This window comes from Cervus elaphus, chromosome 15, assembly GCF_910594005.1.
Source record: "Cervus elaphus chromosome 15, mCerEla1.1, whole genome shotgun sequence".
In the NCBI taxonomy this organism is placed as follows: domain Eukaryota; kingdom Metazoa; phylum Chordata; class Mammalia; order Artiodactyla; family Cervidae; genus Cervus; species Cervus elaphus.
The window spans coordinates 5,338,270-5,361,696 of record NC_057829.1 but is presented as its reverse complement, the minus strand read 5'-3'; the positions used below and the strand labels follow the sequence as shown (position 1 = coordinate 5,361,696).

At 42.8% G+C, this 23,427-nt stretch overlaps 1 protein-coding gene across 1 annotated transcript in view; it reads left to right on the top strand.

Annotated features, from left to right (window-relative positions):
* Positions 1 to 23,124, top strand: part of EDARADD (EDAR associated death domain) — a 67,955-nt gene extending 44,831 nt beyond the window's left edge. Inside the window, exons 5-6 of the mRNA XM_043926996.1 lie at positions 3,771 to 3,816; positions 17,334 to 23,124. Coding sequence (XP_043782931.1) covers positions 3,771 to 3,816; positions 17,334 to 17,716 — 429 coding nt within the window. The 3' untranslated portion in view covers positions 17,717 to 23,124. The remainder of the gene's footprint in view (positions 1 to 3,770; positions 3,817 to 17,333) is intronic.
* Positions 23,125 to 23,427: the final 303 nt, after the last annotated feature.

Sequence of the window (23,427 nt, the reverse complement as noted above, 5' to 3'; positions counted from 1 at the left end):
CTTTGCCTAGGTTCCCACCACCAGGCTCTCCCCTGAGGATTATTGGTACTGACCCTGTGTGTCACCAAGGTCATTCAGGTCCAGAAGGCTCTAGGAGTACCCAGGGCACATCACCCTGATTGTGAGCTTGGACAGCTTCCTAGAGTTGGTGATGCCTAAGCTGAGGCCTTAAAGGCCAGAGAAAGTGAAGCAGCAAGGAGGGGTGGGGGAGAGGATTCCCCACATCCTCACTGCCCGCCTAGCAGAAGCTGCTAGAGCTTCTCTCAGAACCTGCTCCTCTCCTTGCCAGACCATGTCTTCATGTGGCCCTGGACCTTTTTTCTCCTCCCCTCTGACTTCCCTCCTTTCTCATTCCCTCCCTTGCTACTGGGTGTTCCTCGAAGTTGAGACTTCACCACGTGCCCTCCACTGCCTGACTTTTCTCCCAGCATCCGTGTCTTAGTCTCCTGGCCCAGCCTCTCCGGAGGACCAGCACTGTCTTCAGTTGCCCCCAAGCTCTTGTGGTCTCATCCGTCATATCTTCTGGACTCGCTCTTCGTCTCACTTCCGCTCACCCGCCCCCACGCTGGCCGTATCCTTGCCATGGCTCTAGCTTTATCCCTTCCTCTCCCAAAGCAGTGGTGTGGAGACTTCCTAATCCTTGCCTTTGAGCCGGTCATGCTTCCCCTCATCAGATCTCCTGGCTACCCGTGTGTCCCTGCCTCCTACAGTTGGATAGGTGTTCCCACTCATCCTCGACAGCTCCAAGGATTCCCAGGTTCTGATGATTGCCTCTTTGTGACTCCCATTGCCTGAAACCAGGTCTCAGACCTCAGCCCATCTTCCCATCTCATCTCCCTCCATCACCTCCCCCGCCCCCAACGCCTTTGCTTCAGACAAAATGCCCTGCAGGGGCCCCGTGTGTTTTCACTTCCTTTTGCGCTCCCATGGGCCTCTAGCTCAATGCCCTTTCCTCCTGATGCCCACTCTCCAGGCCTTCTAAAAGGCTCATCTCAGACATCTGATTTGAAGAATCAGAATGTGTTTTGGTTGGAAGAAACCTCCCCCCTCTGACTTGATCTTTTCCTCCCCATCAGAATGCACCATCTTCTGCCTTATGTTTTAGCTGGTCTGGTGTGTCTCTATTTCCCCAGCACCTCTGAGCCTTGCAGTCAGGGTTCAGGTCCCTTTACCTTTGTAGATGGGTTCCCCCACAGGAGCTGGTACCTACTAGCTACTCAGAAAAGAGGTGCCGAATGAGGTTTCAGTAAGACCCTGGAAACCGCAAAATATAAGTCTCTTCTGACTTCACTCTTAGGAACCCATCTTTAAAAGTAGCACAACATACTAATCAGGGTGAAAGAACAAAAGTCTAAATTGTGTCCCCATCGACTGTCACAAGTAATTCTGACTCTTGTCCCTCATCTACATCAGCGGGGTGAGTCTAGCCGGACACTGAGTTTGGTAACGTTTTCTCCAGATGATGAGAAATCAAATCAGCTATGCCATGTAACATCATCTTTACTTAAAGAACAGCCCATGCTTTAGCAGGACCTCGTCAGTACCACAAAAATCTGTCCAGTGCTAATGTTTGTGTCTCTTGACACTACCTGAAGGTCCGGTTTCTGCTCCCTTCGTGAAAGTTTCCAATTCAGTGAGCATAACCGTGACTGTGCTGGTGGGAGGAAGAGCCTGTCCAGTCCTGCTGGAGCTCACAGATGGGAAAAGGCAGGTCCCCACACGACCCGGTGAACACTGAATAGTGGCCTTAATGTTGTGCAGCTCCTGGGTTTTGTCTTGCAGAAATAAAAAGTTGTAGAGAGAGGAATTTCTGTTCTTTTAGAGACTGCCCATAACTCTTATAAACTGTATATACAGTATGGTGAACAGGTTGCTTTTTGTTCTAGTGAGGACAGTGAGAAGGAACAGGATTCAAACAAAAGCAAGAAATAGATGAGTTAGGGTACAAAATCTAGCTGATAAGACACAGGGATGCTTCTTGTTCAAAAGAAAAAAATTAGGCTTGTAATTAGACCACTGTCTGTATTCTGCAGAAACATGGACATTTATTTTTGGATAAAATTTGTTTGTTTGTGGCCACACCCTGTGGCATTTGGGATCTTAGTTCCCAGACCAGGGATTGAACCCATGACCCTTGCAGTGGAAGCTAGGAGTCTTAACTGCTCGACCACTAGGGAAACCCTGCAACATGGGAATTTATGAACTCAAGAGCAAGGAGAAAGGCTTCTTAGGGGATTAAGAGAAAAAGACTGTTTAAAATGTTTGACATTAGGGAGCTAGCACATCTTTAAGTGAAACTCTCAGAGACCTGAGAGTGTAGAGCCTCTTAGGGATAAGGTCATCTATCAGCCCCCTCAGTATGCAAATGAGAAATCAGAGGCCAGTGCTCTGACTCCAGGTGAGTGACGTGCCTGTGGTTGTGAATGCAGGTGGACTCACACCCGGGGCCTTGGGCCAGCTCTTAGTGCTTCTTCTGCAGCACTGTGGATGGAAGGGGGACCGTTAGCTGCTGAGGGAGATTTAGTTGTAGGTAGATAGAGTTAATGTGGGCTTTCCCTGGGGGTTCAGTAGTTAAGACTCTGCACTTCCACTGCAGGGGATGCAGGTTCGATCCCTGATCAGGGAACTAAGATCCCACATGCCGCATAGCACAGCCAAAATAAATACATAAAAATTTTAAAAATAACATAGAGTTAGCATGAACAGATATATACTGGGGTCATTCTCCTCTGCTGACTCCACCAAAAACAGCCACATACACACTGCGAGGAGATCAGGTAACTCCCTCCAGGCAGCACAGCCTTGGTAAAAATAGAACCTCAACTAGGCGGGCAGAAACTCATTGCTCCTCTAGGGAATTAGTCACTGTTTTTAACAGTTTTTCTTTGCTTCTGTGACTTAGCAACTGAACAACAACAACAAAAAGTATAACAGATACAGGCAAGAATTATAACTTGGACTGACAGACAACAAGCCCGACAAAAAGCAGATAGAGAATAAAACACGGGAAATAGTCCATAATGTAAGATTAAAAAAAAAGAAACGGCATCTTGTATGCATTTATACTTTAAAAAAATGACAGTAATTTAACAAACATTTGTTGAGTGTCTGCTGTGTGCTGGGCATTGTTCTGACCACTGAGGGCCTAGCACGGAGAAGAAATAGACAAGGGTTCCTGCTCTCTGGGCGTTTATATTCCAGGGAGAGACACATCATTCACTACCCATATTTTTTTTTTAATTGGAGGATAGTTGATTTAATTGGAGGATAGTTATGTTAGTTTCTACTAACGTATGTACAGCAAAGTGAACTGTTACACATATACACATATCCACTCTTTTAAAAATTGTTTTCCCATATACATCATTACCGAGTATTGAGTGGTGTTCCCTGTAGGGGGACGCTATACAGTAGGTCCTTAATCAGTTATCCATTTTATATTTAGTAGTGTAAACATGTCAGTTCCAATCTCCTGATTTATCCCTTCTCTCTTTTCCCCCCAGTAACTGTAAGTTTGTTTTCTATGTCTCTGACTCTATTTCTGTTTTGTAAATAAGTTCATTTGTACCATTTTTTTAATACCACATACAAGAAATATCATATGATATTTGTATTTCTCTGTCTGACTTATTACTCAGTAAAGTACCATTCTTAAGATCCATACCCACCTCCCAGGTTCTGGTGGAAATTTAACTAAATTGGAAAATTGATAACATCTCTAATCACATATGGGTATGGTTTTAATGAAGACTGCATTTTTGTTTTTTAAGGGAGAAGAAAATGGCTTTCGAGACAGTACTGGAGACCCCCTTTCAGGTAAATGATTGACTTTAAAGGTATCTGGCCATCAGTGCTAGCTAGCATGGCTAAATTCAAGATCATTTGAGAAGGTGTTTATCATTAACTTTCAAAATCTGTATTACTAACTAGAGAAACTTTCCAACCACATTCCATGGTGAACTGCAAAGAAATCTTGCAGGATTTCACAAAAGCCTACAAGACTCCTTTTCTCGTGTTAACCCTCCGTTGCTTGTGCAGGGCACAGCAGGGTTCTTGACTGGATGGCTTTAGGATCAGATGAGGGTCAGAACTGACCCTCCCTCCAAGTTCCAGGAGCCACAGTGTTGGCAGAGAACTTTGTCAGGAGGAAGCAAATGATGGGATGTAGGCAAACCCAGTCAGGGTAGGGAGGGCCGCTCAGCCACCCACTGCCTCCCTTCCATCTCCACGCCTGAGGGAGCCAGGCTATGTGCTGGTCCCCACCGTTTTCTGCTTCTAATGTGCTTCACCAAAAAACACTTTTAAATTAATTTTTATTGGAGTGTAGTTGCTTTACAATGTTATATTAGTTTCTACTGTGCAGCAAAATGAACCAGTTATACATGTACATATATCTCTTCATTTTTACATTTCCTTACCATTTAGGTCACCCCAGAGTACTAAGTAGAGTTCCCTGAGCTATACAATAGGTTCTCATTAGTTATCTATTTTATATGTAGTATCAATAATGTATATAAATCAACCCCAATCTCCCAATTCCTCCCACCTCTCCCCTTTCCCTCCTTGATGTCCATACATGTGTTCTCTATGTCTGTGTCTCTATTTCTGCTTTGCAAATAAGATCATCTATACCATTTTTCTAGATTATGCATATATGTATTCATATACAAGAAACATTTAATTTGTCTCCAATGCCTCGTCCCCCACCACCTTTTTTCGTTTCTTCATTGTAAGACAGAAACTTTGGCAATATTAAGGACCTTCCTTGGTAGTCCAGGGGTTGGCACTTCACACTTCTCGTGCAGGGTTGCTGGTTTGATCCCTGGTCAGAGAACTAAGATTCCCATGTGCCATGTGGCATGGCCAAAAAAAGGAAAAAACAAAAAAAAGTTAGGCAGTACTTAGATTTCTCATTAATTAATCATGGGGAAAATATGGAGTGAGCATTAAAATAAGCTACCAAAATAATAATTAGGGGGAAAAAAAACCTCACCAACATTTGAAAATATCTTCTAAAACACATATTGAATGACCCAAATCATCAGGGGTTTGTTCATTTCTTTTTTAAAGAAGGATGGGGGTACTCATAAAAGTCTTAGGATATTCTATCATCAATCCCAGGCTGTGCCCAGGTAACCATGCTGAAAATCAGAACTTGCGATGCATAATCAACTTTTGATACATGATGTTAGGAGCAGTTTTATCTCTGGGTGGTGAGATTCCAGGTGTTTTTTTGTTTGTTTGTTTTTTCATTCACTTGATTTTCATTTCTTAAAGACCCACTGTGTGCCAGGCTTTCTGAGGAGGCCAAGTGGCAAAGGTACAGTTCTGAAAGACAGAAGTTGGGATGCTGGTTCCTGCTCAGCCACTGTCCTGCTGTGATTAGAGAAATCAGGGAGAAATCAGGCCAGAGAACGTCCAGTGGCACCTACCCACCAGCTTTTATGGGACAGGCCCAACATCTGTGGTCCCAAACAGGAGCCCATGGAACTTGTCTTCCTTGGACCACAGTCCGCCCCTGCTGGAGGCTAAGGCCACGGCTAATAATTATCCTCTTCCACAAATGCTCCAGTGGACACAGGCTCATATTAGAAGCACCTCGCTGAATGAGGTGGAGGAGCGGAAGGTATCTTATCATACAAGCAGAGGCAGTTTTAATTTCCTTTTCACTCCCCTGTATTTAAAAAATTTCTAGCATGAGTGGGTATCAGAAAAACCTACCCCCAAAACTTTAATCGGTATATTCAAATATATATATAACCAATGACCTGGTGTAGGCAAATACATATAATGAGTAGTAAAATAACCTAAAAGGTGAACTGTGATGAGCCTGAGTGGTGAGAATGTGAAATTTTTTTCCCTATGCTCATCTGAGTTTTTAGATTTTCTGTGACAAGCACATATTTCTTTTCTTAAAAAAAAAATCTATAGTTAAACTTTTTAAAGACTAACATCCTGCCTACCAATGTGAAACGTCACCTAAAATGAGAATGAATCAAGTAAGTTGGTTAGTAATATCTGTCAACCCTTCCAAGACTCTTATGAGATGAGGTCAGTACTAGATTAATCAAATTTCGGTGTGTCTCTAAATATCTTTACCCGTGTCAAAATGAAATGAAAGATCTTTAGAGAGAACAAACTTTTCACAGTGATCGCAGGTAGCGTTACCTAGAGCAGAACCCGTACTGTGGAAGTCAACATCTTTGCCACCCAGCATGATGCTTTGCCCAGAGGAATGTTCAGGTGTTTGGTTGGGTGGGTTGTTGTTGTTTTTTTTTTTTTTTCATAAACAAGCAAATGAGAGACATTGACTTCAGGGCATTGACTTTGGAAGATGAGGCAAAAGCGGATCCCCATTATTTCCTCTTTTTTGTTTTTTGTTTTTTTCTACATATCTATTTATTTGGCCCCACTGGGTCTTAGTTGCAGCACACAGGGATACTTAGTTGTGGCATGCAAACTCTTTGTTGTGGCATACGGGATCTAGTTCCTTGCTTCAACCCAGGACCCCAGCGTTGGGTCTTAGCCACTGGACTGCTAGGTAAGTCCTGCCTTACCGTTTGAATGACAGCAGCCACCTAAGTAAGGTTTACTTACTGTTGTACTTGCACAAATTTAGCATTTGCCATGAACCAGACCTCCTTCAAGTACTTTTGTTGTTGTTCAGTTGCTAATTTGTGTCTGACTCTTTGCAACCCCATGGACTTCAGCAGCCAGGCTTCCCTGTCCTTCACCATCTCCCGGAGTTTGCTCAAACTCATGTCCATTGAGTCGGTGATGCCATCCAGCCGTCTCATCCTCTGTTGACGCTCCTACTCTTGCCCTCAATCTTTTCCAGCATCAAGGTCTTTTCCAATGAGTCTGCTCTTTTTCAATGAGTCTGCTCTTTTTAGAGATGCCCTTAGAAAAAAGTGTTAATGACAACTCTGTGGGTTCAGTTATTCACCAGGTGGATGCAACAGAAGGAGCACTGGGTCCCATGACTGGTGCTCCATCGCACAGGTCCCGAGTGGGATTCAAGCCCCAGGCCTGGCCTGACCGCCACGCCACCAGCACCAGCACCACACCATGCTGTCTCCCCGCGGGCCAGACATATCGCCTGTGTAGCGCACATGTCTGGTGCTTCAGTATCATACCCGGGGGTGAAGGTCAGACTTCCAGCTCAGAGTCTCAGGCTGGAACAAAGCCAAAGTCCATCCCTCCCCCCAGAGTCAGTCTTTGAGCCATTGAAACACTTTTTGCAGAGGCTTGCTACTCTCCCCTAATCAGGCCCTTGGTCTAGCCTTACTTAACTCAGACCCTGGCTTTTATTTAATTCTTAAAACCTGAAAACCCTAGTTATCTGCATCCAGTTTATATCTAGTTAAAGTAAGCAATGTGCAGAGGATGGAGGGCTCTAAGATAAAAGGAGGGATTCAACCAGAGTGAGAAATGACAGCTGACAGTTGATAATCAAGGGGAGAATAAGAATACAATTCAGAATCAGCTACTACCAGAAAATCAAAGCCCCCTTGTGGAACCATTGAATACAGAAACCAGCCCCCAGGAGTCATAAAAGTTTTACTATGTTTTCCTGCAGTTTTTCAAAATGAAAACATTTGGGCATTAAAAGAGTAAGACTCAGTTATAAAAAACAGACAAACAAAAAACTCCTCACAAATTGGAAAGTTAAAAACCTTTTCTAGGGACTTACCTAGCAATCTAGTGGTTAAGACTCTGCATTCCTAATGCAGGGGGCACAGGTTCGATTCCTGGTTGGAGAACTGAGATCCCACATGTCACAAGGGGAGAATGATGTAAAAAAGATATGTCAATTTTGTAAATTACAGAAATTAATAATTTAAAAAATTAAATAATAACCTATTCTTGTTCTCCCCTCTGGTGGTGCTGTTTATCACTTGGACCATGACTTCCTCCCTCCCTCTTCACAGTTGCCAGCTTTTCAAGACTTGACTTTCTGACCACCTTGCATAATTCGGCACTTGCCTCTTCCAAACCTAATTTACCTGTAGAACTGAACGTGCAAAAAGATTTTCTTTTCTTTTTTTCAACTGAGGTCTATAAACCGACACTTCGTAAATACATTGTGTCACGTAATTTCAGAATGCAAGCTCACATTAAATCCTCTGCTGAATTTTAACCTGGGTCCTTTCTTCCATGTGTGTCTTGTTTTGTTTTTAAACACACCTTCTATGCCTCAGTTTTGTGTGATGACAGTGGCCCAGTGTGATTTACTTGCCAAGATCCATCCAATTTGTCAGTTAGATTTCCTAGTGCTGCCGCCAACTTGATGTCTTCTTAAAAGGGTGTTTCAGAGAGGGAAAATGAAATCATATTGTTTTTCCCTTTGGTTAAGAGATCAAACACCCACCAAAAGCCCTGGGGTCAGTTTCTTAGTAGATAAAAATAATTCTTCACCATTTTCAAGCTCAGAGCAAATAACTACCTCTGATGAGTCATGTGGTATGCACGCACCCCAGTGATAGCTCAAAGCCGTAAACTGGCATTTTAAATATATTTATTTCCAGCCATGTTAGAAACCACACGCAGAAAAAAGAATGAATTTACACCATTAACAAACATAACTGTGGAAGTATTTGACAGTACTTTGACACTTGGTGGTATTTTCCAAATCTCATAATTTATAGACACCTAGGAGTTATTTTAGTTATTTTAGAATAGAATATGTTTTGCTATTTGCGAAGCTGCCAATATAAAATGTTTTCTATTTGTTTGCGCCAACTGAAGACCTGGTTATCATGGGGAACATTATTATAAATGATTTGAGAGCCCGCAGTGGCGCTGAGCACTGTGGAGGGAAATGCCCGTGTGGTAATAGCTCTCGAAAAGCCAGGGTGTACAAGATAAAACGGCACCTCCCCTGCAGGGAGACACATTAAGTCAATCTGTGATCCACTGCCAGCATCCTGACTGGAGCCATTTTCCAGGCTCAGCCAATCAGGGCCCTTGTGAGCTCTGCATCTTGTTCCAGTTCACAATTAACTGTTAATTGACCAGCATTTTATGATCTGCCAGCCGCCAACTTGAGAGTTAGGCACTGAATCTTTGGATGTGAACTGTTTCTTACTTTGTTTGAAATGACGTGGACATACCTTGTCAATGAGCACTCTTGATTTCTGAAGTCTTCTTTAAGGTACGATGTAAAAAGTGTGTGCGATGAAGAATAGTGGAAGAAGGGAAAAAAGCCCCCTAGGAAAATCCATTCTTCTGCTTGTGAGTGTGCAGAAATATTATCCACAAATTCCCAATCACCAAGCACACGCTGTATTCTGCAAAGAGAAGTAGCTGGCATTCCAACACCTACTTTTGCTGGCCCATCTGATTGATAACTTCTTCAGTAGATATGGTTTAAGGCCATGGTTTTCAACCCTGCTGCACACGAGGATTTCCAAGAGAGCTTGGAAAACTTCCCGTGTCCTGCCTATACCCCAGACCAGTTAAATAAGGGTCTTGGTATTGGAACCAGACATCAGGATTTTGTAATATCCCCAGGGGAGAGTGGGGTTGGGAGGGGGTCGAGAGTTCCATTTTTAGCCAAGGTTTGAGAACTACTGCTTTATTTATTCATTCATGCATGGGATCTTAGTTCTCCAACCAGAGATCAAACCCCCCCACCCCTGCATTGAAAACTCAGAATCTTAACCACTGAACCACCAGGAAAGTCCTGAGAACACTGCTGTTATGGTTCCCTACCCACAGCTACTAATTCTTTGTTGCACACTTACCATGCACTGCTGCTGCCGAGTCGCTTCAGTCCTGTCCGACTCTGTGCGACCCCATAGACGGCAGCCCACCAGGCTCCGCCATCCCTGGGATTCTCCAGGCAAGAACACTGGAGTGGGCTGCCATTTCCTTCTCCAGTGCGTGCAAGTGAAAAGTGAAAGTGAAGTCACTCAATTGTGTCTGACTCTTCATGACCCCATGGACTGCAGCCCACCAGGCTCCTCCGTCCATGGGATCTTCCAGGCAAGAGTATTGGAGTGGGTTGCCATTTCCTTTTCCAACTACCATGCACTAGGATAAGGCTTTAAGGGATGGTCTCATTTAATCCTCTCCACAACTTTGTGAAATTCAGTCCTCTCAGTTGTTCAGAGAGGGGGGACATGGCCTTAGCAAGCTGAGTAACCTGTCCACGCTGCATACCTGCACGATGTCAGCTTGTATTAACAGTTGGTCAGCATGCTTCTAAAGCTCATGTGGGTACCCCTGTGGTACATGGTGTACTCCTTCTCCATAGCAACCAGTCGTCCCTCTTCTGCCTTGTATATACTCAGCACGAGAAACCTTTCCGTTTGTCTGAGACTTTCTAGATAACACTACATATGCTGCTCAGAAGTTCCTGATTTGATTATTTCTCTGTGTCATGTTCTTCATTAAATAGATTTACTCAACAGACATTATTGAGTGCCTACTATGTGCCTGGAATGAAGTGGAGACATTAGACATCTAAAGCCTTTTCCTCTTGGACCTTATATACTAGTTGGGAGTGACAGACAATAAACACAAATAATTACATATGGTGGTAGGTGCCTTGAGGAAAATAAATGAGTGCACAGTGGGGTTTGCCTGCGAGGAAAGGATGCTGTGTTAGCTAAGAAGGTGCACCCAAATCTAAACAATGTAAAGGAGCCAGCCATGTGGAGATCTGAGGAAGGAGGACTTCAGAGAGAAGACCCAGCTGGTGCAAAGGTCCTAAGGCAGGGTTGGGTATATGTTCTAGAGACAAGTGTGGGCAGTAAAGAGCACTTGAAAAGGGAATGAGCTGGGAGGTGTCAGCAGAGGCCAGATGACACATTGACACACTCTTTTTTCCCCCCATTCTACTTAAAAAAAAATTGTAAAACCTAACAACCTTAAATAACATTTACATAAGACTTGACAAAAATGCTTTCACATCATTTATCTCATTTAATTCGTGAGATGTAGGAATTATTATATTATCATCTCCATTTGATAGATGAGGAATCTGAAGTTCGGGGATGTTAAATGCCTTGAGCAGTCAAGCCCTGGGAAGCTGGGGCACCAGTTCGATGAGCCCCATCTGATGCAGCTGATTCGGGACTATGCGTGTGAAGCAGCAGTCCCCAGTGTTTTTGTCACCAGGGACTGGTTTTGTGAAAGAGTTTGTCCACCATCTGAGGGTGGGAGTTGGGGGATGGTATCAGGATGATTCAAGTGCATTACATTTATTGTGCACTTTATTTCTATTATTATTCCATCAGCTCCCCCTCAGATCATCAGGCATTAGATCCCAGAATTTGGGACTCCTGATGTAAAAGGGCACAGTGCAGGGCCGGTTATATATTAACGCATTTAATAAATGACAGTTACTGTGATGATAAAAACCACTGAGAAATTTGGCCCTTCCTCCACTGATAAACTCTTCCTTAGTTCAAGCCAGGACTCAGACTAAACCTACAGAAGGCAAATCCTTCCAGGGTTTTGGCCTCTAAGAAGTTATTATGAACTAATGGTGCAACCCGTTCTTGTTTTGCATCAGTGGAAAATATGCAAGTCAAGTGTCAAAATATGACAAGCAAGGACCCTACTTGTTAGAGAATCCAAGAGAATTTTTATACATAACTGACTTCTCTCTCCTCAGTAACACTGTCCTTTCCTTCCCCCAAATCTAGAATCAATCTGTCTTTTGTACTTTTCTGTTAACAGCCAACAGACACCAGTAAATTCTCTTTCCTTTGCTAGTAATTCTCTCTTCATGTCCTAAAATGCATCACACAGTAATAAGAAACCTACCTTGTCTCCAGAGGAGAAAGAACAATTCTCATTCATTCATTTAGTAAACAGTTTTTGAGTTTCTCCTGTACAGATATCCTGAGCTTGCCACTGAGTAGCACCCAATAATAATCCCATTTTTTCCCCCATTTCTGAGGAAAACTTCTTTGGTTCTAAGTGTTTCTCTTCCCATGATTTTTCTTACCCCAAAGCATCAGCCATTCTTTCCTTGCATGCACATGAATACATGATAGGTGTTTACAGCAGGGCAGGACAAAATGTATTTCATAGGGAAAAAAGTTTGTCTGCTTAAGTCCTCAGAGAACTAATTATAGTTTATGATTCGACAACTTCATGACTGTTGGCAGTTTATGTAGATTCCAGTTGGGTAAATGGCTTAGCATGTGTGTCATTGAAAATAAAAAAGGAAACAATAGATTTTTGACACATCATGCATTTTAAAACAAACTGATAAATGGATGGTGGTGGTGTTCAAAGAAATAGAAGCTTCTCGTACACTAGAAGGCTTAGAGGAGCTTCACAGAAACCTTAACGATTTTCATTCTTCTTGACACTAAAGGAAAAAACATGGCTAAAACCCTGAGTCTTACGGAGGTAATACAGAGCAGACCTTCAGAAAGCAATACATTTCACTCTGGACTTAGAGATATAAATCGTTTATTTTTTGTGACATTTAAAAATTATATTTTAAGTATCTAAATAAACATAGTAACTATAGAAAATTAGGAATACCCATTGTTAATGTTTTTATGCATACTTCTAGATTTTTCCTATGCCCATGAATGTGTGTATAATATAAGCTTTATGTGGATAAAAATGACTGTATTATTTTGTTTTTACAAAAACGGAATTATACATACCCTTTGGTAAACTGCTTTCTTTTCTACTTGACAAAGTATTACTTTTTTCCTATATTCCCACCTTTTTTAAAAATTTATTTTTAATTGAAGGATAATTGCTTTACAATATTATGTTAGTTTCTGCCTCACATCAACATGAATCAGCCATAGGTGTACATATGTTTCCCCATTGAACCTCCCTCCCACTTCCCACCCCATCCCACCTCTCTAGGTTGTTACAGAGCCCCAATTTGAGTTCCCTGGATTTTGACTCTACTTTTAAATAAGGGCAAAGAAAATTGCACAGTTTCCCCCTTGTACTTCAAAAACCACCTTCAATGTTAGAAAACTCTTTATAAATAAATTTCTATCCCATCATGGAGCTAAAGTCTCACTTCCAGATACACCATTATTAATGGAGCAGAAGAATAACTCTTACTATATTACACAGAAATGTAATTCAACAATCTAGAACTCTAAGATGTGTAACACATTGCAGAAGGATATGGATCTTTTCTCAGGGCCCTGAAGGAGCAACAACAAAGACCATATGGAATATCTCACTGCAAGGCAAGGTCAGGAGATGCAAACACAATGAAGAGACTGTGGATGAGACGGCATTGCAGGCAGAGCCAGGGGATTTAATAAAGGGGTGTTTCTGAGGTGGGTTTCATAGGATAGATAAGTTTAGTAGCTGAGGGGAAGTTCAATGAGAGGAAGTTCAGTGAGAGGGAGAGAGAAAGAAGAGAGAGAACTGAACAGAGAGAAAACATCAGAAAAGTCCTGCAGGAAATCTTTATTTTCCACCTATGCAATTGACAAAGATCTTTTTTAATAAAAGTGTTACTTGATGCTAACAAAGGTCAACTGAGATATGCACCATCACTATTCTCAGAGTTTACAGAGTGTAAATTGATACAGCATTTACTTCTGGAAAGCAATTTAGGATATAGACGCTGACAGCCTTAAAATGGTCATATTTTTCGGCCTAGTAGTTACTGGTGAGATCATTAAAGAGGTGGTCAAAAATTTAGATGTAAGGGTCTGCATCAAATTGTTACTCATAGTCATGCAACTATGGGGAAACCCTAAATGTTCAAGTTTACGCAAAATTCATAACTGAGTATAATTTTTAATGTTCTACACTGAGCTTATATTTTTTCCTTTTCATTTTATTAAACTTTGAAGCAAAGAAAATACAGGTTGTCTATTCAGGAAGTAAGTAGTCCCTTTTCTCTGGAGCCCAGATTATATTCAAGGAAGCCATGGGAAATAAGATGGAAGAGAGGTATGGAGAGCTTCCAGGGGAGATTGGGACCCTGGTAACTGGTTAGATAGAAAAAAAAAGTCTGTAAGGATGCTGAGGAGTTGCAGATGTCATTAGGGGACTTGAGGGGCTTTGGGTGCATAGCAGGAGAAATATAAGTACCGTATTGGGTCCTTTGAGTTGGACATGTCATCTGAACATCAAGAGACGCTTTCTAGTAGCCAGTCTGGAGCCCAGGTGAGCTGGCAGGGTTGGCCATTCATTTATTCACTCAGTCCACGTTGGTTAAGTGTTTGCTGCAGTGTGTCAAGGGCTGTATTGGATCCTGTAGACACAAAAAGAAAGGGTCTTCCATTCTAGTGGGAGATCTTTATGGAGGCTGTTGGGAGCAGAGAAGACCAAAGGGACACAACGCAGAAGAGGAAAGCCTTGGGCTAAGAACAGGACCAGAGCACCTCCTTATAACTCCCAGGGACTTGGCAGTGAGACAGGCTGGGATCGCAGTGCGTCAGGCAGACAAGAAAAGGGATGTGACCGGGACAATGTAGGATGTGCTTGGGGATAAGGGGCCTGAGTTCTGGGAAAACATCGTCTTCAGTGCAATAGACAGTGTTCAAAGGGGCACAAAATCTTGGGCTCAGTTCTAGAGGCAGGCAGGCCCAAGGGGAGTGATGTGATGGGGGCGTTAGCAGCAGCAGATCCTCCAAGCCAGGTGGGGATCTGCATCTCTGGATTTATCTACCCCATCAGAACTGGACTCTGGTCCACAGGCGGGGCATGGGGAACTGGGTCTGATCTCTACAGTGTTGGCAAGAATGGGGCTGGTCAGACGCTACTCAAAGCCAAAGAAAGTGAAGATTAATAACATGGTGAGGCATTGTAGGCAACAGGTTTTGATTTCTCCTTTTAGAAGTTTAACAGTAAATTGGGACTTGCCCAGCAGTCCAGTGGTTAAGACTCTGAGCTTTTTACTGCAGGTTGCATGGGTTTCGTCCTGATTGGGGAACTAAGATCCCACATGCCATGTGGTGTAGCCCCCAAAATAATAATAAATATTTTTAAAACAGTAAAGAAATGAAGAGTAAGAGAAAGTCCTTCAGTGCATTATAAACCAGAGAGTGGCAGTTTGAGGTTCTTACTTTTTATGATAGAGGAGCTGTATACCTATTTGTGGATAAAGGAAAGAGAATCAGTAGAGATGGGTGTCTGGAGGTGAGGGGAAAGAAAGGAGGTATTTGATGAAATAAATTATGGGGAAGGTAGGAAGAGGTGACCTCAGAGGGGTAAGTGAAGCTTGGCAAAAAGGAGGGATGCTGCATTGATACATTTGCTCAGTGCTGAACAATATGTTTGTTAATGTAATACATGGTTTTCATTATCATCGAAATATAACCACCACTAGAGAAAGTTTGGAGAATAGAAACACAATCCCAGGTGGTGCAGTGGTAAAGACTCTGCCTGCCAATGCAGGAGACACAAGTTCGATCCCTGGATCAGGAAGATCCCCTGGAGGAGGGCCTGGTAACGCACTCCAGTGTTCTTGCCTGGAGAATCCCATGGACAGAGGAGCCTGGCAGGCTACAGTCCAGGGGGTCGCAGAGAGCCGGACACGACTGAGCACACAGCGCACGCCTGATCACACGCCGGCATACACGCTGAGAAAGTCTGGAAAATAAAAACATAATCCTACATTAACCACAGAAGCTACGATTATTTTTATACATTTCCTTCCATGGTAATATTAACAGAGACTTTTCCCATAGTTTTAATCAGAGTACATAAATTCCTTACATCTTGCATTTTTTCACTGAACATGATAGCACACACATTTTCTAGGTTGCTATAGTCTTCATAATTTCTTAGATAATATTCCTTCAAATAGTAACAATAATTTCACTAGTCCCCTAACTTTGATTTTAAGTTCTTTTTTAATATATAATAAGAGTAAGACTATAATAAAAAATGTTCAAGTACATACATGTTTCAGATGATCTCCTTTGACTGGATTCTCAGAAGTTATATTAGTAGGTCAGAGTATGAGCATAATTTTCATGGCTCTTGTTATCTTTTACTTTGTATTTGCCTCAAAGTTTCTAGTTCTCAATTTTATAATAACCAGAGTGACTCCTTTTTTTTTTCCTCCAAATTTTTTACTTTCCTAAGTTGGACTGTGCACACAGTTCGCTGTAGAAAAAGGCATCATAACCTCCCAGAATTTTCCAAGCCAGTCGTCTTTAGTGTCGTCTTTGGTGGTTAAATATCCCCAGTGAGAGGAGCTAGGAGATTCAGTGCAGTTGCAGAGTTTTAATTCACTTGGGTTGCTGTGTAGACCCCGCTTACACCTATACTCTGAGTTGTCTCTTACCTACTAACCTCTTACCTCTAACCTATTTACTGCTTACCTACTAGCTTCATCCTCTTAGTAGATACTGCCAGATAAAGCAGGGAGGCCAGAGATGATGGATGGGAAGGTGGCCCTTCCTCTGTGCTGGGGCTGCTCTTCTTGGTGAAAGCAAAAGTGTTAGTTGCTCAGTCATGTCCGACCCTTTGCGACCCCATAGACTGTAGCCCGCCAGGCTCCTCTGTCCGTGGAATTCTGTAGGCAAGAATACTAGAGTGGGTAGCCATTCCCTTCTCCAGGGGATCTTCCCAACCCAGGGATTGAACCTGGGTCTCCGGGATTGCAGGCAGATTCTTTATCATTTGAGCCACCAAGGAAGCCCTCTTCTTGGGGAGGCTGAGCTCAAAGCCACCCACTCACCCAGCCCACTGCACACACCTCAGGGTATTGGCTCCACTTCAAAGGCAGCCCTATGTGTTAAAAATAAATAAATAAATAAAGGCAAAGCCATGATAAGGTGGCCATAAATCTGAAAAGTCTGGCATTATCAGTTATCACTCATTTTCAAATATGCATTTGGAGTGGATATTCCAGTTTGAGGTTGTGCGTGTTATTTTAATTTTTTTTTAATAAAGACCTTTTGAAGAATTGTGCAATACACCCTGACATGCTGTGCTTGACCTTAAAAAGCTGACAAGGCTGACTTGTAATTTGGAAGGGGCAAGAGGGTTGAGGTGAGAATGCGCTGGTTTCTCCTGGGATGGCAGAGTCCACCCCGCCTAGACTGGCTATCTGCCCACGGAGAGAGCTCTGCTCTTTGGAGCCCTCATCTGGCCGGCAGGCTCACAAATGGGCAGCCTGGGGGACAGAGTCTCAGAAAGAAAGGAACACTGGCTTTAGAAAGTCTTGCCACTGCTTCCAGCAGAGCAGCTGTTCTTGACCGCGAAGAATAAGACGTTATTGGTGAATATGTAGAAGTGAGTACCCTGAAATAGGTGCTGTACTTACCCTGACGCTATGAGCAATTCAGTAGGAAAATAAAGGACCGAAGAGATAAGCACGTGTCTGGGGCCTCTTGCTGACACACGCACCCTTGTGGTTTACCCTGCAGGTGTGAGCAAGGATGCGTCCTGCACGGAGACCTGTTCCTGTCCCTCCTGTGCGCTCCGCGTCCCCACCATCAGCGACCTGCTCAATGACCAGGACTTACTAGATGTGATCAGGATAAAGCTGGATCCCTGTCACCCAACAGTCAAAAACTGGAGGAATTTTGCCAGCAAGTGGGGCATGCCCTACGACGAGCTGTGCTTCCTGGAGCAGCGACCCCAGAGCCCCACCCTGGAGTTCTTGCTCCGGAACAGTCAGAGGACGGTGGGCCAGCTGATGGAGCTCTGCCGGCTGTACCACCGGGCCGACGTGGAGAAGGTGCTGCGCAGGTGGGTGGACGAGGAGTGGCCCAAGCGGGGGCGTGGAGAGCACCCCAGGAACTTCTAGACCTCGGCTCCTTCTCATTGGCCTCTCGGACATTGCAACAAGCGCAGGTTAAGGAGCAATGTGAATCTGTTCTTTTTTTCTCTTTTCCCACATTGTGCTGCATATAGGATCTTAGTTCCCTAACCAGGGATCAAACCCATGCTGCCTGCATTGGGAGCATGGAGTCTTAACCACTGGACCGCTGGGAGAGTCCTGACTCTGTTCCTTTTCAAGTTTAGGAGAAGGACCCGGAACCGTGGACATTGGTTTTCCCCAGAGCTGGCAGTTTTGTGGAGGGGTCGGGTATGTTTTTGGTGGTGGAATTTCCTTTAGTTTTGCACATCTGTTTTAATTTAATATTTGAATCTGGAATTGGGGGAAATGTGTTGCAAGCTCCTACGGGGACCAGGGCCAAAGCTATAATCAGAATGGATTCATGCCATGATGAAAATAAAAGTTCCCCTCCTTTAAATACAGAAGATTGAGATTGGAACTAAGATGGCTGATGGCCCCCAAAAGTCATCATCCACAAGATCCCTGATGAGTAACAACACTCCCACACACAGAGAGCAGTCACCCTTTAGCCTGTTATGCTTTTTGTTACAAAGTGAACTTACAGGTTGCTGGCATTATGTAGTGATACACACCAGGATACAGGTGCCGCCTTTCTTATTCAAACTCTGGGCGCTGTCAAAGAGGTCTTTGCTCGAGTATTTTCAAAAGAAATATTTATCAAAACAACTAGTTATTGGGAAGACAAAGTCAGGAATTAGCAGGGTAATAAGGACCACGGGAAAGGTATTGACAAAGAGTTGGCCCTTCCAGTATCTTTGACTTTTCAAAAGTTAATTTAGTATTTATTTCTACATCTTTTCTATCAGGTCAAGTGTTTTGCCCCAGAGAGAAAGCTCAGTTGAGAAATAAATAAAAATCTGGGGAGGGAGGAGGGATTCAGGATAGAGGGGACACATGAATGCCTGTGGCCGATTCATACTGATATATGGCAAAAACCATCACAATATTGTACAGTTCAGGTACTGTACATCACAATTCAGCCCATGGGTGAAAGGCAACCCCCTCTAAAACCTACTATCTCAGCTTAAGACAGAGCCTCAGTATTACCCAACACATTAGCCAAGAAAGAGAAATCTTTAATGATGATATTGGAAGGGGAGCTGTGCTTTAAAATCCAAATTTTAGAGGATTTTAAACCAAATGAAAAGATGAGATCCAAAGAATATCCACTAGTCTTGTTTGATGGTTTACTGTGGAAGGTGTGGAGGATGGGAGGGAAGCCTTGGTTTACCTGACAATTTCATAAACGTGCTATTTGATTTTGGCTGTAGGCTTAGAAAATTAAGGTACTTCATCCAGTGTGGGAGGATTCTGTATAAATCCCTGACTAAAAGAAGCAAAAATGATGACTAACATTGATAGGAGTACAAGAAAGATTAGGATTAACTCAAAGTTATTTTCTCAACCACTGACATTTTTTCCCCACTGTTTACAGCAGTTTGTTACAGAGGTTGCTGGTATGTAGTCATCAAATGTTATCTCTAAACTTGCAAAAGTACTGTAGAGACCTACTGATCACTTCCGACTTAGTCAGTGTTAGTCACACCTAGCTCGTTTTGTCAGATTTAGCAGATAAATGCCAAGTTTATCAAAAGATGTACCCAAAAGCAGCAGTCAGAAATAAAATGTAAGTTTTAAAAACTGGGTTCTTTTGCAGCTTGATGTCCAGTGGGGTGGTTGTTAGGTGCTGGTTGTCTGCTGTATTCTTGGAACTGTACAGAACATTTGATTTTGCACCGTGTTCGGGATCCCAGGTGGAGCAATGGTAAAGAATCTGCCTGCCAGTGCAGGATATGTGAGAACTCGGGTTCGATCCCTGTCGGGAAGATCTCCTGGAGTAGGAAATGAAAACCCTCTCCAGCATTCTTGTTTGGAGAATCCCATGGACAGAGGAGCCTGGTGGGCTACAGTCCACGGGGCCGCAAAGAGTTGGACACGACTGAGCATGCACAAGCATGTACACGCGGGGTTTTCGTTAGGCTGCGTGTGACATGTGCTCATATGTTAGCCCAAAATGTACTGTGGCCAAGAAGTGTGTGGGATCTTAGTTCCCTGATCAGGGATTGAACCCGTACCCCCTGCATTGGAAGGCAAAGTCTCAACCACTGGACCACCAGGGGATTCCCCCCAAGCTTAGACAGAACTTACCCTCATAGATACCTGAACGTGGCTGTGGTTCATAAATGTCGGCTGAAATTACCTTTGAGTTGGATCAGAAATGTTAAGACACAAGAATGCAGATGGTTCAGCTATGGGCAGAGCTAAGAACGCTCCTTTATCTTTATGTTCAGGAATTACAGAGAAACCACGAGACCACAGAGCACCACCCACTCAGCTCTCCATTTGGCAGCATTAGTTCCAAAGCCTGATGGCTAATAATTTTCATCACTGGCTATAAAAGCTTAAGTTTCTATTATAATTGCATAGCGGAAGTGCCAGGATAGAAGGGATTTAAAAAAAAAATAGGAGTTGATATAAGTATGTTGTTTTAATTTCACTCTATCATTATTTGCACATATCGACATCTACATTCATTGGCATTTACCTTAGGAAAAGTTTTAATTATTAACAGTGTATTAGCAGAGAGAGATTTAACCAAAAATTGTTTTTAATTAAAGTTCATTTAGATTCTAGACTTTGACCAAATGGAGGATGACTTTCATCTGTGTTACATACAGAAATATCAAAAGTAAATCTCACCTGAAGTAGAACTATAACACAATTCTGTAGTAACCCCAAATAATTTTCTTTAAAGTTTATTTTTAGTAGATAAATACTGTGTTAGCCTGACTATGCTGATACTTTACAAAGGTCAAAGTGGAAAGGAAGGGAATTACTTTATGACTGATTGATCAAATCATTGTTAAAATGTATTCATTAATACTTAAAAGCTTTCTTCTGTAGGAATCCATGTTGAATTGATCATACTATGAACTAATCCGCTTTTGATGATGTCCTTTTGCTATCAGAAGGATGAATTCTTCTTAGCTAAGTTCCAAGTTACACTCTTTTAAACAAAACTCCCACCTGCAATGTTATGGTGTTATGTGTTGCGGCTCTATGTAATATGCATTTTATTTGGTTGCAATAGAAAATTACTACTTGCAAGGGAATGGAAAGCAAAGTAGACACGACATACACACCCAGGACACATGCACACAGAGGAAGACTCACGTGGAAGGAAGACACAAATAAAGCACAGAGTCATTTAAATTATTAACTAATTTCAATTAATCTTAAAATTATAAGATTTTAAATAGTTAGGGCTTAAATTGTTTGCCTGGATTGCCCATCAGTATTCAAGATAACTTGTATGAACAAGCCTTCCATTGTTGTGACACTAAATAATAAATATTTGATAATACAGAGGGACTTCCCTGGCGATCCAGTGGTCAGACTCTGTGCTTCCACTGCAGGGGACCCAGCTTCAATTCCTGGTTGGGAAACTAAGATCCCACAAGCTACATGGCCATAAAATAACAATACAGCAAATGCATGGTGATAGACAAAGATGCTGCACCTTTGGGTAATTTTTATGGGGCGCTGCCCTCTGCTGGAGAATGGAATCTGCTTGCATCCTTTCAGGCTTGGCTAAGACCAGTGTGTGTGTCAGTCACTAAGCCGAGACCCCCTGGACTGCTGCCCGCCAGGTTCCGGCTCCTCTGTCCATGGAATTCTCCAGGCAAGAATCCTAGAGTGGGTAACCATTCCCTTCTCCAGGGATCAAACCCTGTCTCTTGCGTCTCCTGTACTGGCAGGCAGATTCTTTGAGCCTCCTGGGAAGCCCTAAGACCAGCCTAGAACCAACCTTCTATTGATTATTGGTTGTATGTTAGAACCCTTAGAAGTAGCCCACTAAAAAATCAGAAGAGTGCAATTATTTTACAGATTGGCAAATATTAATGGAATGAGGCTGGCATAATTGAGATGAGGGTTCCTGTCCCCTGAAGGTATCCCCATCATGACAACATCACCACGCAGATGAAATGTGGAACAGTCAACCCTAGTTGCAGTTCGTCACCCTGGGAGTTCTCCCTAAACACTCAGTAGGACTTTTTCTCTGTGGAGATATAAGGTTAGCTGTCTGTGGTCTCTTTTGCTTTCAGTTTAATGATGCTTCATCTTGAACATCACAGGTATAGTGATTTCTGTGTAAAAAGGCAAAGGGATTGATCTCCCTCAGTTACAGCAGACTTCAAGGAAGAGTGCTAACTGTGTCTTCCTCTATGACACATAAAAGAAACACAGTATTTTAAATACAGTCCTAATAACTAAGATCTAGCGAATTTTCTTTCTCTTTTTCAGATGAGTGAATATATTTCATTTAGTTTTGAGGCAAGACTATACTCCTTATATTAATAACATTTTTCCACTTCTGTCCTCCGTTATAGAATCTTCCTCTCCTCTGGGTTCATGTTTCTGCTGTCTGTATTGCTTGTTTTAGGGCCAGTTCCTCCGTCTTTGAATCAGATTTCTTCTACATGCCTGTGGCCTTCTTAACTCCCGGTGACCTGCTAACATTGGCTTCCTTTTTTTTGCTTATACATATAGAGGATTGTCTTTCATATTTAATGACACTTTGAACTTAAGAACGTTGAAACTGTTTTCTACCCTTGTAACTGTCAGGCGAGTGTATGCTCCTCGGTTCTTTGTCTTGTCACAACAAAAATTTGGAGTGGCGTAACCAAAACATCTGCAACTGCATGTACTCAAGGAAGTGACTGAGAAGCAGTCTCCCTCCTGATTCTGTGATTTCCTGCCTGGGAGTTCCAGTTCCACCTTCTGAAATGTGTACAGTTGTGTATAAATGGACAAGGGCAAATCTTGCTTCCCACTTGTTTGGAGGGTTGCAGCCGTGATGCTGAATCAAGTGCCAGGCAAGTGGGCGCTGCATTGCTGGGGGTCCCATCACCTAGAGGAAGACCCAGAGCAGAGGAGAGGCTGTTTTCTTTGTCTCCGTGGCCATCTTAGCCGAGGACACGCCTGAAAGCAACTCCACAGTTGAAGAGATCAAAGTAGTCAACAGTGCAACTCGAAATGAAATGATCGAGTTTATCAACCCTTTTGGAAATGTAAAGATTATAGCTTCTTATGGCCCCTGAGCTGAGCTGAGCTCTTATACTTGATGTGACCTCCAATGACCATTTTCCTTTGAGAAAGCTCCATGGAGGGCTTCTTCAGCAATGCTTTTATATGACTGAATTTTTGTGATCCATTCTATGTCTTCATGCTGTACTTTTGAAGATGCCTTCATTTTGATGTCTTGCATGATTTTATATGCTTCTTTATAAATAGAGATTATTTTAAACTATCATAATGGGTGCTGCAAAATTAAATGGACGTCCACCATAACTCTAATTGGTGCTTTTATGCAGATCCTAACACAATCATTGATTCCCTTTTTTCTCTTGGTCATTTATCAGTCAGAAACCTAGTGATTTTCTGTAATACACCCCGGGGATGCAAAGGTAAGTAAGACCCTCCTACCCTCCAGGAGCTTTAGATGAGGGAGAATCATTGTACATGACGAGAGACACTCCTGGAGAGGGTGTCACACACACCCAGGAAGGGGCAGAATGAAGTGAGAATCACTGAGGCAGCAGGAAACTCAGGTGAACAAGCAGTCTGATGAAGTGTTTTGGATGTTGTAATACCTG